Source organism: Vicugna pacos, chromosome X (assembly GCF_048564905.1).
Source record: "Vicugna pacos chromosome X, VicPac4, whole genome shotgun sequence".
Lineage (NCBI taxonomy): Eukaryota > Metazoa > Chordata > Mammalia > Artiodactyla > Camelidae > Vicugna > Vicugna pacos.
This window is the reverse complement of record NC_133023.1, coordinates 38,097,716-38,111,436: the sequence shown is the minus strand read 5'-3', so window position 1 is coordinate 38,111,436 and position 13,721 is coordinate 38,097,716. Positions and strand designations below refer to the sequence as shown.

At 46.8% G+C, this 13,721-nt stretch overlaps 1 protein-coding gene and 1 non-coding gene across 3 annotated transcripts in view; one reads left to right on the top strand and one right to left on the bottom strand.

The window, feature by feature from the left end:
- Window positions 1-13,721, top strand: part of SLC9A7 (solute carrier family 9 member A7) — a 119,189-nt gene that overhangs the window by 93,840 nt on the left and 11,628 nt on the right. The window contains exons 13-14 of one of the 2 annotated variants that reach the window (XM_015247234.3): window positions 159-218; window positions 6,210-6,273. In XM_015247234.3, the coding sequence (XP_015102720.2) occupies window positions 159-218; window positions 6,210-6,273 (124 nt within the window). The remainder of the gene's footprint in view (window positions 1-158; window positions 219-6,209; window positions 6,274-13,721) is intronic. The other variant, XM_015247235.3, reaches the window with a different exon arrangement.
- On the bottom strand, window positions 2,261-2,333 carry TRNAA-GGC (transfer RNA alanine (anticodon GGC)). Its single transcript has one exon. It is a non-coding gene; the product is annotated as a tRNA-Ala (tRNA).

Sequence of the window (13,721 nt, the reverse complement as noted above, 5' to 3'; positions counted from 1 at the left end):
CATTTTCGAGAATGGGGACAGTTTAAGAGAGGGTACGGGTTTGTGTTCAAAGTGAGACAGCCCTGTTCTCTGATAGACGTGGCCCAGGTCACATGCCCAGAGCTCCCGGCGCCCCTGTGGTCCCCATCACACTCACGTTCCCTTCTTCTGCTGCCCAGAGTTGGCGTCGAGGAGCCCTCCGAAGAGGACCAGAGCGAGCACCGCTGGCAGTACTTCAGGTGATACAGGGCATCCTCAGAAACAAAGTAACCGCTCCTCTTTGCTCCTCTTTCTAACCTGAGACGTTTCTCTTTACGCTGTTTGTTTCTTGCTTCCTTCCTGTGTGCGCCACCCCGCTGCCCCTAGAAAACGGACAAGAGGTCCAGTCAAGTGTAATCATTCTCTCCCCTTCTCTGGGCTGATGAATGTGTCGGGCTTCCTGAGAGTCTGGCCCCTTTCCCCCCATTTTGGACAGTGTGTGTCCGCACCAAAGCCGGAGCTGGCGAGTGTCTCCTTGTACGACGGAGTTTAGTGTTAAAAGCCACAGACACGTTTCCCCACAAAATCCTGCTTGTGATCTAGTAAACAAAGCTTTTAACTCAGAGAGAGAACTAGAGTTTTATATGTCAGCTGTGACTGGGGTATGGTTTATACCATCATAATTAAGCACCAATTCCATTTTAGTTTTTTAAGTATGTATTTATGTACTTGTATCTTATCTTGGTGAATCAGATAATACAAAAAAAATTTTTTAAACCAGAAGATAATGAAAGACTATTCTAATGTAATTTGTTTCTCAGTGTCCACCCAAGTTTATGATTTAATTGTGCGTAAGTGTGCCGATGTTGGGCAGAGTAAAGACTTTCAACATTTCTTCTTTCCTTTCTGTATCTTTACTGTATCTGTAACTGGCATGCTTTCTTCCTGATCTGGTTCTGGGTGCTAGTGGATAAATCAGATGCAAAATAGGTTTGAACTCTGTTCTTCTTCTCGTTGTGAAAGTGTTTCACTCTCTGAGGACAGTGGTGAAAGAAGCAATACCTGTCATGGGGCATCAGTCTTGGGATGTTGCCAGGTCCTGGGTATAAACTATTATAATATGCATGCAGTTAATTGAAGCATTTAAGTTTCCAGGATTCACACTTTTTTCTACTGTTTAAAATCTACACACAGACACACAAGTTCACATTCAGAGACGGACTGTAGGTACCAGTGAAATTGCAGAGGAAACCCTTTCCTTTGAAATATCCAACCTTCAAGAAGGAAGGTCCTTCAGGCATAGTGCAAGTTACTGCATTTGGGATATGAGAGAATTCGAATTCTGCTCTGTTGTTCAAGGTTTTATATGACTGTGTGTGTCTCACAGTCCCCAAATTATTTAGGACCTCAGCCATTCAAATTAAAAAAAAAACTATTGATTAAAGTAGAATGCTTCTAAAATTTCTGAGATTTCCTGGCATTTTATTTGGTGGTTAATCAGTGTGTGTACGTATTATACCAAAAGGGACATGATTCATTTTCTGTATTTATTCATTCCAGAAGGAGCGCATCAGTGTGACTGCTTTATTTTCTCATTTGGAATGGGATTACCACATGTGTCTCATTCTTAATGAAAATAAGGATAATTCAGTTCATTCTGGAAGAAAAGGCTGTTGTCTGTGCTCTAATGAGCTCAGCCGTAGTGTATCAGGGGAATGCTAAAATATGATATAATAAAACAGCACAAAAATTTTAGATTGATACAGTGACTTAGATCAAAAGCATTATAACAGGTCAAGAAGGAAATATATATTGTGGACAGTTGTCTGAAACTAGGAATTTCAGAAAGCTAGGGAACCCCAAGTCTTCTGAGTCGTTACACTTAAAATACTGTACGTGGTCTTTCTTGTCTCTGGGCTTTCTTGCTGCCCAGCACACCACTGAACGCCCTGCCCCAAGGCTGAGGCCCTTTGTAGAGGTCCAGCATCATCCTTGGGAATTGGTCCATGGGGCCCTCAACCCTGCCAGAATGAAACTGTCCTGAAATAAACAGCCTTGAATGGGGAAAGAAATCGCAGAACACCATCTGTGTCACAAGGCCGCTCATCTGTTTTCTTTTGGCATTTACAACACGGTAGCAAGCTGGGAAGCAAGTCTCTGTTTCCTTTCTCAGAAATCTCCTAGTTAGCACTTTGATCGGTAGGGACCTCTGAGACCTTCCGAGGGGTCCACCCACGTTCCTCTGTCTGTGGGAGGGCCCCGGAGGGGGAGGTCATTTAGGTTTATTTATTTACTTTTTTAACGGAGGCACTGGGGATCGAACCCAGGACCTCATGCATGCCAAGCATGTGCTCTACCACCAAGCTATACCCTCCCCCTTCTCTTTGCCCTCACTTTAAGAAGGACAGTCTCAACAAAACGTTCCAGGATTTGTCTGGGGAAAAAAAAACCATGTAATTACTAGACTCTATATCTACCTATTACCTATAATTAACCTCTAATAGCACCTTGTGTCCGTGAATCTCTACGACTTGTGGTTTTCAGACCCTGGAATAAAATTAGATCCTGAATCATCATTATTAGTAAGTTAGATTAAATTAGAGAGATGGGAAAACGTGCTCACGGATTTGTGAAACATTTTCACCAAGGATATAATTAAGTATCCTTTTGAAATTGTGGAAAAGTTTAAATCTGCAAAAAAATGCTGAAGGAATAGAACAGTGAATATCCGAGTTCTAACCTGGATACACCCACCAATTGCTAACATTTTGTCATATATTTCGGGGTCATTTTTACTCTGTGCGTGTGTCTCTCTCTCTAATCATTTCGAAGTACTTCAGAGTACACTGTAAACATCATGACTGTCTACGCCTCAGCACTTGAGCATGTATCTCCTTGGAACCCAGTCTCCTACGTGATCACAGTACCTTTACTGCAACTGAGAAAAGTAACATGAATTTTATACACACACACACACACACACACACACACACCCTGGATCCAGGATCTAATCAAAGTTTAGGCCCTGGTTGTTGTTATCTCTTTGGTTATTCTATCTTTAGTCTCTTTTAATCTAGAACAATCCTCCCCTACTCCCTTTTGCCTTTTATGACATTGACGGGTTGTTTTTTTTTTTAAGTATTCAGGAAAATTGTCTTGCAGAATGCCCTACAATCTGGATTTTCCTGATTCGTTTTTTTCCTCTTGATTAGAGATAGTCATTCTTTCTTGCCAAAAATACTGTAAAAGTGATGTTATGTATTTCTTGTTGCATCGTATCCGGTGATGCACGTTGTCAGGCCCTCCCTTTATTAGTGATGTTAAGTTTGATCCCTTTACTCTCTCTAATGTAAAAGCACTGTTTTCCCTTTGTAACTAAAAACTAACCTATAGCATGATGCTTCAATATCATGTGAATAGCCAGATTCCCAACAACCTTTTACCCACTGGTATAATGATCCTCTGATGACCCTTGCTTGAAACAGTTATTACACTGTGAGTGGAAAATGGTGATTTTCAATTCTGTCATTCCTTTCACGTTTATGACAATTATCTGTACAGAAGAGCTTTCATAGAGTTTTAAATCTTATTTTCTATACTGATGAAGTGAGAAATCTAGCCATTGTCTAAGTGATCAATTCAAGCAAAATTTTACGTAATATTTAAGGGATGAAAGAGTTGGGTCTCTGCAGGATCCCAGCAGGAATCTCAGGTGTTATCGTTGATAAGGCAGAAGGCAGCAGACAGTTGTCCCAGCAGAGAGAAAAGTGATGCTAGAGAGACATGGCGGGAATGAGTACTTTCTGGAATCTGTACTGTCCAGTTCGGTAGCTACTAGCCACATGTGGCTATTCAAATTTAAATTTTAACTCATTAAAATGAAGTAAAACTGAAGTTGCAGTTCCTCGGTCATATTAACCGCATTTCAAATGCCCGGTGGCCACATATGGCTGGTGGCTACCATGTTGGACAGCCCAGATCTAGAAAAGTACCATCACGGCGGAAAGTTCTGTTGGACGATACGGATCTAGAGGCAGTCTCAGTTTCCCTCACGTTCCCCTAAACAAAATGTCAAACAAGCCTGGGATGAGGCTGGGGGCGACCCGAAATTTTGAGAGTTGATCAGGTTATTCCAGTGTTTTGTGCTCTGTTGTTTTGCATTCTGGCCTGGCCACGTGGGCCTGGGGTAAATAGGTGAGTTCCCCTGACGTTGCCAGGACTTGACTGAAAACAGTCGAAACCTGGTCTTTATAAGCAGTTCTTGGGAATCGGAATTTATGTGAATTCTTGTTAAACAGTTTTGTTCTCCGAGCAGAGGTTAGTTGAAAGGGCAGAGGGGGCTAGATTGCCTTCGGCCGCCTTTATTATGTTTGACTTTATTTTCTTCACTGTGGTACAAGGCACGCTTAAGCCTTTTCGCCTACCCATAGGCTTCCTGTTTCATCTGGGCCCAGAAAATCAATCTGTTTGATCTTTCCTGACATGGAAGCCGCTTCTTAGAAAGGCGAATACATACTCCTGTTTCACAATTCACGGTACAGAAAGGAGAGATTATTCGTGGCAGATCTGAACCGCTGTGCTCTGGGCCACACTGCATGTCACACCCCTCAGATCACACGGTCTGGGCGCCTCTGCCCCGCCGGTAGCCCCTCTGTGGTTAGGTAGGAGGGTGCCGTTCACCTGGCGTTCTGGTAGGCTGTCTGGAAGACAAACTGGTAACCAGTGCTCTGCCCCCCCCCAGAGTCTTTACTGGGGAGCTCACCCAAGTAAATCAGTCTGCCATGAAGTGGCTTCGTGCTGTTGTCGAATCCACAGAACGGGGCCTAAAACTGGATTCCTAGCTTTTGATCCTATAGGTGTTGACACCATACAGAGGACTTTTCTCTGCATAACGTACATTAAGAGGGCACATACTGAATTCTGAGTAGTATTTAATATGTGCCCTCTCCTCTACCACTCTTGGTACATTTCTACACTTCGGGTGTACTGAGGCTCTGGGGTGACCTTCGTGGGTAGCCCTGGGGCCCCGGCATTGGGTGGATTTCATGGCAGAAAAAAAAGAAATCTCTGTGAAAATGTGTTGCTCAAAAGTCCCCAAATAATGTCCAGTTGTGAGGAAGACCCCATCAAACCTCAGGCCCACGGGGAGGAAACCTGGTACCAGGTATGCTATGGGTTTTAACTAAGTGTTCAGAAAGGGGCCGGGCATAGTGGGTACTCGGTAAATATTCGCTGGATACATGCATTCCTCTTGTGGCTTTAAACTTTGCCTTCAGCAAAATATGGGGTAACTGTTCCCTTTCCTTCTGTATCCTCCCGCCCCCATGCAGGGGCCACACACAAGTTAGTGCCCGACAAGTCTGGAATAAGACAGAGTAGAGGGGGGGCTTTAAGAGAGGGGTACCTCTGTGTGGTCTTCTGTTTCCCCTTTATCAATGTCATTGATGTCCCAGTTCTCTGCCTTACAGTGAGGAAGGTTCAGGGATAAAGAATTAACAAATACATAGAGCGACTTGGTATGTTGCCAAGCCAAGCCAACTACCCCAGTGCTTTCCTGGGATTCCTTATACGTGGATTTTGTCACCATGCTGTTCTTTCTGTTGTCTGTTGTTGCTCCCACACATGTGAGTTTTCCGATCATCTCTACCGCCAGGGGATGCAAGGCCACCAGGATGTAAAGTTAATGATGTGCGTGGTGAGATGGTTCGGGGAAGTGTACTGATGTCTGCAACTTTATTTGAATTTATCCAAAAAATAAGATGGATGACAGACGGATAAGTATGTAATAAAGAAAACACAGCAAAATGTGATGGTAGAATCTAGGTGGAAGGCATACAGGTGTTCGCTTTAAATTCTTTTAAAATGTCCCTGGATATACGAAAAATTCCGTAACAGAAGGTTTGGGAACTAAAAGCAGGTCAGGTGGCAGTGAGGAAGAGGCTGCCCGGGACCGTCTGGGGCGGGAAGGCAGCCCGACGGCTGCCAGCGGGTGCCGTTCCCAGAGGCCTTGCTTAAGGAGTAAGCACACAGGAGTTACTGCCCACCCTCCCCCTCCTCCCTGGGATCTGAGGTGGCGTGTGACCTCTTTCTCACGACTTTTGCATGACAGCCTCCCTCTTCTTGTAGCTAACCACTCCTTCCACTTCGGGAAGATGCTCAGCTTCTTGGCTGCTTTCAGCCAGCATGACCGCCATGGTCCAAGCTAACGGTCTCTGTTTTTTCTCCTTGTCTTTCTCCCCGGTGCCTGACAGAGTTGGCGTTGACCCAGATCAAGACCCACCACCCAACAATGACAGCTTCCAAGTCCTTCAAGGGGTAAGTCACAAGAGATGCTTCTTCCCAGGAAGATGCTATTTAAAAATGGCTAAAATTTATTGAGCACTTACTACATTCCAGGCACTTTCGACAAATTCCCTTGTTGTGATCCTGACAAGCACCTTATGACGTAGGAAGCGTCATCCCCCATTTCCAGATTAGAAGCTAAAGTCTGAGAGATGAAGGGAGTCATCTAAGTTCAGAGAATTAGAAAGTGATGGAGCCAGGGTTTGATCCCAGAGCCTCTGTTCTTAAACAACATATTAAGGGGGGCGGGCTGGTCTGAAAGAGTGTTTAAGCGGACTCCCTCCCTTCCAAGGATGGATATATTGGAGGCGTCGGTGATTGGCTCACAGTAACTGGTTCTGAGCCTCGCCAGTGCATGGGCAAGGGAAGGAGAGGGATGTGACCCGACTCTCTAGCCCAGGGGGTCGGAGGAAGAGAGGAGGGATGCTGGGTGACTGCAGGCCCTCCTGTGCCTCCAGTTAAGGCTTGGGCAGGGCGCGGTGTCCGTGACAGCCTAGAGCAGAGCGCCAGGGAGGGAACTGGGGAGGAGCAATGAGCGGAATAGCCCTAGGGCCCCCTCCTGTGCAAGGGGTGGGGGAGGGAGGAGTTCCTGTTGCTGCAGGGAATCCTGATGGAGCCCGTGGGGGGAGGGGCGTGCTGGCCCTCGGTTTTGCCCTCTGCTCCAGTCACTCTTGCAGCATAACGAGCTGCCCCCAACACAGGAAAGGGGGCGACAACTTTGTATCCACATGCATTCTCCAGGTCAGGAATTTGGAAAGGGCACAGTAGGGACAGCTTGCCTTTGCTCCATGAAGAAAGCTGGGAGCGTGTGCGAGGGGGGAACTCAGCAGCTGGGGGCTGGAATCATCAAAGGGTTCATTGGCTCATTGATCTGGGGCCTGGGCTGGGAGGACTCACGCTAAGACTGGTGGCCAGAATGCCTCTGAAGGCTTCTCTGTGGCCTCCGGGTATTGGACTTCCTACGTGAGGGCTCAGGCTTCCAAGGGCCGATGTCCCAGCAAGCAAGGTGGTGGCCACATGGCCTTTCCTGACCTAACACACACAGCATCACTTCCGTGACTTTCTGTTGGTTGCAATGAGTTGCTGGGGCCAGTCCAGATTCAACGGGAGAGGACAGAGACCATAGCCTCTGGACGGGAAGGGTATCAGTGAAGTGGCATCTGTATTTTAAAGCTGCCCTCTCACCCCCATTGTAGGATGGTGGGGTGATCCTGCCTCCAGGTTTTGCTCCTTCTCCAGGCTGGCATTTCCTGGGCAGGCAAAGCCAGGGAAAGGAGAGTCGTGATAGGAGCAGAAATGTGTTTCCAGAATCTTATTATTTGGCTTTGGGAGTGAAGAACCATTTTGTTCCGCATAGAAGATCCAGTGCTGAGCGCAGCGGCTGGCACGTGGTGTGGCTTGCCTGGCATTTGACGGGAAGACAGGGGAGCCGCACAGGGCATGGGAAGCTGCAGTGACGCATGCGTGTGTCGTCTGCGAAGCCACATCGAGTGTTTCTTTTTCTTCCAGTCAGCTTTGAATTGCACTCATCATTGGGCTCAATCCTAAATCCAGTCTGCCTGTGTCAGATTCCGCGGGACCTTCTAAATGACTCCATCTGCCAAACCTGCTTTAACGAGTCTCGAGAAATGTGGTGCTTTGTGGGGACAGGGGTGCCGCCATGGCTTCCTCTGAGGTCTCTGTGAGGGTGCTCACAGCCTGATAAGGCAGTCTTGAGTTGATACCCCTTAAGGGACACAAAGCCGTGACCTCTGAAAGTTCTAGGCATTTTGGAAAGAGCGTTTAGTGAGCTTCACTGGAGATTTGGTGCCCACTTTATTTTTTATTTTTGAATGTGTGTTTTATTTTATTTTGGGTTTTTTTTGGGAGGGGTAATTAGGTTTGTTTCTTTATTTGTTTATCTTAATGGAGGTACTGGGGATTGAACCCAGGACCTCGTGAATGCTAAGCATGCGCTCTACCTCTGAGCTGTACCCTCCCCGCTTGGTGCCCACTTAAATGGTGCTTTTGATGATGTTTGAATTGGCTGTTGTGCCAGTTGGGAACCTGGGGTTCCAATGAGAGGTTCTTTTGGAAAAATGGCTGTTCAACTTGAGCTTTGATTAAGGACGTTAGAAAACAGGGGTTCAGGAGCTGTGCACCCAGCAGCTAATTTAGCGTATAATGGATTGGGTTTCCCCAAACTGGGGAGATGCGGAAACCTGGGTGAAATTTCTGATGGACATCTTCATTGCCCTGAAAGGCAAGTCACGGCTCTGGTAGGACACACGTCCTCCACAGACCTGCTTTCAGTCAGGGCGAATTTTGTCAAGAAAATAGGTCACGACCAGCTGGGTAGCCAGGGTTTGGACTGATTTCATCTGGACAGTTCCAGACCTGTCAACTCCCAGCCCCAGCCCTTCTGCTCTTTTCCATTGCTCCTGCCTCTGGACCCAAGTGTCTGTGAAAGGAAATCCATGAAATGGGTGGTTGGTTTCATGTATCTGAACTTACTGGACGTCTCAGGAGAACTGCACATGGAGACACTGCGCTTGTAACTAGACTTAGTAATAAATGTGCTGTCCCCTTTCCGTGGAAATGTCTGAAAAGCAGTGGGTCCTAAGTGCTAAGGACTCTGGCAGTGCCTTTAGTCCGCGCACTGATAGCTAAGGTCAGACCCCCAGCCCCAGGCAGGGTGAGCCTTGGAAACTGCCCTTTGGGCCAGTTTTGACCCCAGATTGGGGGCAGGTGTCAGCCACTTCCACTGTACTCCCAGTGGTGCCGGTTGGCCAGCCCTAGCCAGGAGCGCTCCTTCCAAGCTTCATACGTGGTCGTGCAGAGGGCCCTCAAAGGCAGCTTTGTTTGCATTGTGAAAGTCTTTCAAGATCGCTGTCAGACGGGAGAAAAAAGGCGAACTTTAAGCCCGGTTCCCTAGGACATCTTCTGAAAAATGACTCATGCCCTCGTGCTGGAAGAGCCTGGTTTCTCCGAACCCTCCTCCCCCGACCTCCGTGGTCCTGCAAGCCATCAAGAACAGGGCTGGAGCACTGAGCGGTCGTGAGAGCCCAGCAAAACAGAGAAAGAAATGGGCTTCCCATTTTGGGGTGAAACCCTGGGTTCTTGCAGCTTCCCCTGAAATGGGTCCAGGTCACATGCTCAGTGTTGTCATGAAACTGCAGTCAGAGGTGGGGAAAGTCCAGATGTTTGTTCCCCATTAGAAAAGAAAGGGCCTTTCTCTTTACCTCATTTTCTAAACTGATCTCCCTAAACACAAACGAACAAACAAGTGACACTGGCCGGGAAAGCCCTTTTTTTTTTTTTTAGACCAAGCCCGATTTTCTCCGTTGGTCCTGGAAGCCTGAGGATGTCATAAGCAGAGCCACAGAATATTAGTTCATGTGGGCGAAGGAAAGGAGCAGCTGGCTAGGACTCCTGGCTCTGTGTGAAGGAAGCGTAAGAATCTTGTGGACAGACTTCAGCTTCACATCCCTGGCAAGTTTGACTCATTCGAACAAAAACAAAAGACTTAGTTGCTTTGTTTCTCTGGAGGTCCTGGTGACTTTGCAACCAAAACAAAAACAAAGGCCAGCTGGAGGCAAGCTGCCCGGGCCTGGGGGTGGCCTCCCAACCCGTTGCGGGGCGGGGGGTGGATTTTTCATGCCAGACACAGCTGAGATTTACATTGGCCGGACACGCAGGCACATCATTCACTTCCTTCCCCCAGTAGCGACCAGCACCACTCGGAATGTATCGCGCCCCTGTCATCTCGGCAGGACAAGGTCACAAGCAGGATATTCGTGGAATGTGGAGGAAGGGAAACCGCTGGGCTCCCGGTGCTTGCATATGTGTGCGGATTTGTTTGTTTCTGGGTCCTCCCCACGTTTCCCGCCAGGCTGGAATCTGATCCCCAGTCCCTTAAATCTGTAACTTCAAACAGTTGCTGAAGTGCATTGCCTCAGATTCCTGCTCTCTGACCACACACCCCCCCCCACCACCACCACACTTTCTTGTTTTTTTTTTCTGATGGCCTCCCGTGGCCCCTCAGGTTTCCTTTTCTGCTATTCTTTTATTTTTTTTTCTTAGAAGTTCAAAATTAACATGAACTTATTTGCTCATTTGACAAGTATTTATTGACCCCCCCTGTTTTATTTCAGGCAATCTTTCTGGCTCTGGGGATACGTCTACAAACAAGATAGATGAATCTCCATCCTTAAGGGCTTGATGACAGTGTGACAGAGCAGAAGGGTGTCCACTTCTCAGGGCCCATGTGATTATATTGGGCCCACTTGCAAAACCTCAAGTCCGCCCACAAAGCCCCTTTTGCCGTGTAACGTTACATACTCAGGCTGCAGGGCTTAGGACGTAGAAATCTTTGCCGGGGGTGTTGGGTAGGGGGAAGCAGTATTCTACACCGTCTTTTAAAAAAATGAACTGTTCTCGTTATTGTAATAACCTTAACATAAAAAAAAATCTTTTAACAATAAGAATAGAAAGAAATAGAACTCTACCCAGAAATCATTATTCGTTATTTCTAGAAAAATTGTTTCAAAGTAGGACCTGTTGCCACTCCTCAGGTCTTCAATCTGCTTTCTTTTTCTTCATGACATTTGTCACTATATCCATGTCTGTCTGTCTCCCCCATCTGGAAGTGTGCTCCTCTAGTGGCAGGTGCAGATCTCATTTCTCTCCGTGTTTCCAGCACCCGGCACGGTGCCTGGCACACAGTAGGTGCTTAAAGAATGCAGGAGAAATAGACACTCATTGTTTTGTGCTCAAAATTTGGTGATAAGAAGAGCTGGTGGTATTTATTTTCTTGAAGGGGTTTTTCTATTAAAGTCAGTAAAAAGTTTTAAAATCCCTTGTGTAATTCATAAAAACAGAGAGTAGAATGCTGGTTACCAGGGGCTGGGGGCTGAGGGGTGGATTTGGGGAGATGTTTAAGGATACAGACTTGTAACTAGTGGATAAATTAAGTTCTGGAGATCTAATGCACAGCAGAGTGAATATAGTCAACAATACTGAATTATAAACTATAAAGTTGCTAAGAGACTAGATCTTCATTGTTCTCACCACAAAATAGAAACAGTAATTAAGTAACAGGATAGAGGCGTTAGCTCACCTAGCTGGCAATCATATTGCAATATATAAATGTGTCAAAGCAAACTTGTGCACGTTGAACCCACACAACGTTATATGTCAATTGTGTCTCAATTTAAACTTGCCTGGAGTCACGCAGCCAGGTAAAGACACAATCAGGAATAGAGCAAGGATTTGGACCCAGCGAGTCTGTTGAGAAAGCCTCTGATGGCTACACCTTCACCTCTTGGAGCGCTCTGTTGCCTTTGTGACATTTCTCAGAGATGCCGACCTTGTGCACAGCCTTGAAAGGTGAATAGGGATCGGCCAGGTAGGTGTTGTGGGTGGGAAAAGGTGAGCGTTCGTAGGGGTGTTCCAGGTTCTAGAAGCAGCCTGAACTAAAGCCATGGGGCTGTGAACCCTCCTGGTGGGGATGGAGGTGTGGAGGAGGGCGTGGTCGGGGAGCGGGTCCCCACTTCTGTGGGCGGCACTGGAACGGAAAGCCAAGGGTCTGCACATGTGGCCTGGGCAGGCAGTCATAGGATCGCCGGCAGCCCCAGTGACCCCTGCTCGGGGCCCACGGGAAGGGCTGGCCGGCTTGGCCGTGATAGCCCCCAGACCATGCCAGGAAGCAGTTGCTGGCTGTCTTGTGGGTCAGCTTAAAAAAATCTGTCCTGTTCCACCGACCCTCCCCGATTTCCCCAAAGCCACTAATATGTGGACTTATCCACGATCTTCCTGTACCTAATCAGGCTTCTGGCCCCATCTCTTGGAGTAAGAAGTTGTTTACCAGCCCTGTGACAGAGCTGCACTTTTTATTTACCCTGAACTTGTAACCTTTCAGGTTGGGCTGCTAGGGTCTTAACATTTCTGAGGTCCCTGTATCCTGTTTGTGGACTGCAGGCATATCTCTCTGTAGCCTGAGAAGACCTTGCCTTAATTTGCCTTCAAAAAGAAGCCTTTCTCCTGTTTTACTCATTTTAAATGTCCCTCTTGGGGCTGATACAAGCCAATCTGCTGTCGCTTCGTCGCGGTGAGATGGCGAGAACTTCGGTGTTCCCAGTGATGGCAATGCATTATGCTTTGCCACTGCAGAGGCTGGGGTGACAGAATGGGGGTTTGCCGTGGTCATTGTTGTTTTAGTGCAGGAGCAGACAGCACTGACTTTGGGGAACCTGTCTTGCGCCGGGTGGTTTATAGTATCATCTTGCTCATTTTTTCTTTAATAAAATTCTACAGGCACTTAGACCCCAGAGCTTAAGAGCTTATCACTTTATAAAGAATCATTTAAGGTTTTCATAAAGATATTTGCCTCTCAAACCTGTCAGTCATCTACCACTTTTCCATGCAGTCGTTTTGGCATTTTGAAATCTCAGAGTTGTCTTTGGGTTAGCAATTAATTACCTGAATGAATGATTGTTCTCTGCAAATGGAGACATTTCTGTGCCCCCTTTTGTCCACATGATTTAGAAAAATGTGCAATAAAGTTGGTCTCTGGGATCTTTCCTCTTTATTTCCTCCTCCACAGAAGGACCCGTTTAACTAAGCCATTTCCATATATGTCACTAGACATTCCTCAGATACCACGGGGGACTCTGTTTTTAAAAATCATCTTTGCCGTTAGAAACGTTAGGAATTTAAATAGCACTTGCTAATTTCCCTCCCTCTACTTGTCTATATCTGACTTTCTCAGAGATTTCTGCCTCATCCTTGGTATGTCTATTACAGGTAGAATTTACACCCACCAAGATTTAGAGCCACATACTTGCAGTTGTGCCTCAACTTTTACTTGGTTGTTGTTGATCGTCCCTCACCTGTAGAGTTGCCTTTCCCTGTGACATTCAAGAGGATGATGATAACAATGATGGTGCTTCACAGGCAGTCTGTACTTTCAGAGGTTGTTATCCAGCAACGTAGAACCCCAGCACTACCACCAAATTGCTGCTGTCAGTCCACTTTTTAATATTAATTCTGCAGCTTCTAATACCTGCACAGATATCCTAAACCTCAAGTGAATGGTTGATTTTGCAAGTTGTTTTGAAAATGAAATGATGGGGATGTTTGAGTTGGAAAGGCATGAGAGAAGTGTTAAAAGAACTTACTACTTGAGGGCAGAGAAGATAACAGAGATGCCAGCCCCGGCTCCCTTTCCCCTGCCCATCAACCTCACCTCCCTAAGGCTGGCAGAGTGAGTTACTACACCGCCTGGAACGGGATGCAGGTGCCTGGGTAAGGACCACCCAGAGCCCTTGGCTGGTACGTCAGGAAACTCAACCAAGCGTGCTTTCCCCGGGCCGGCTGTAAGGGGGCCTGGGAAGTTGGTTTTACAGCAGCTTTCTTTAATATTCCCTATAAATCAATTTTGG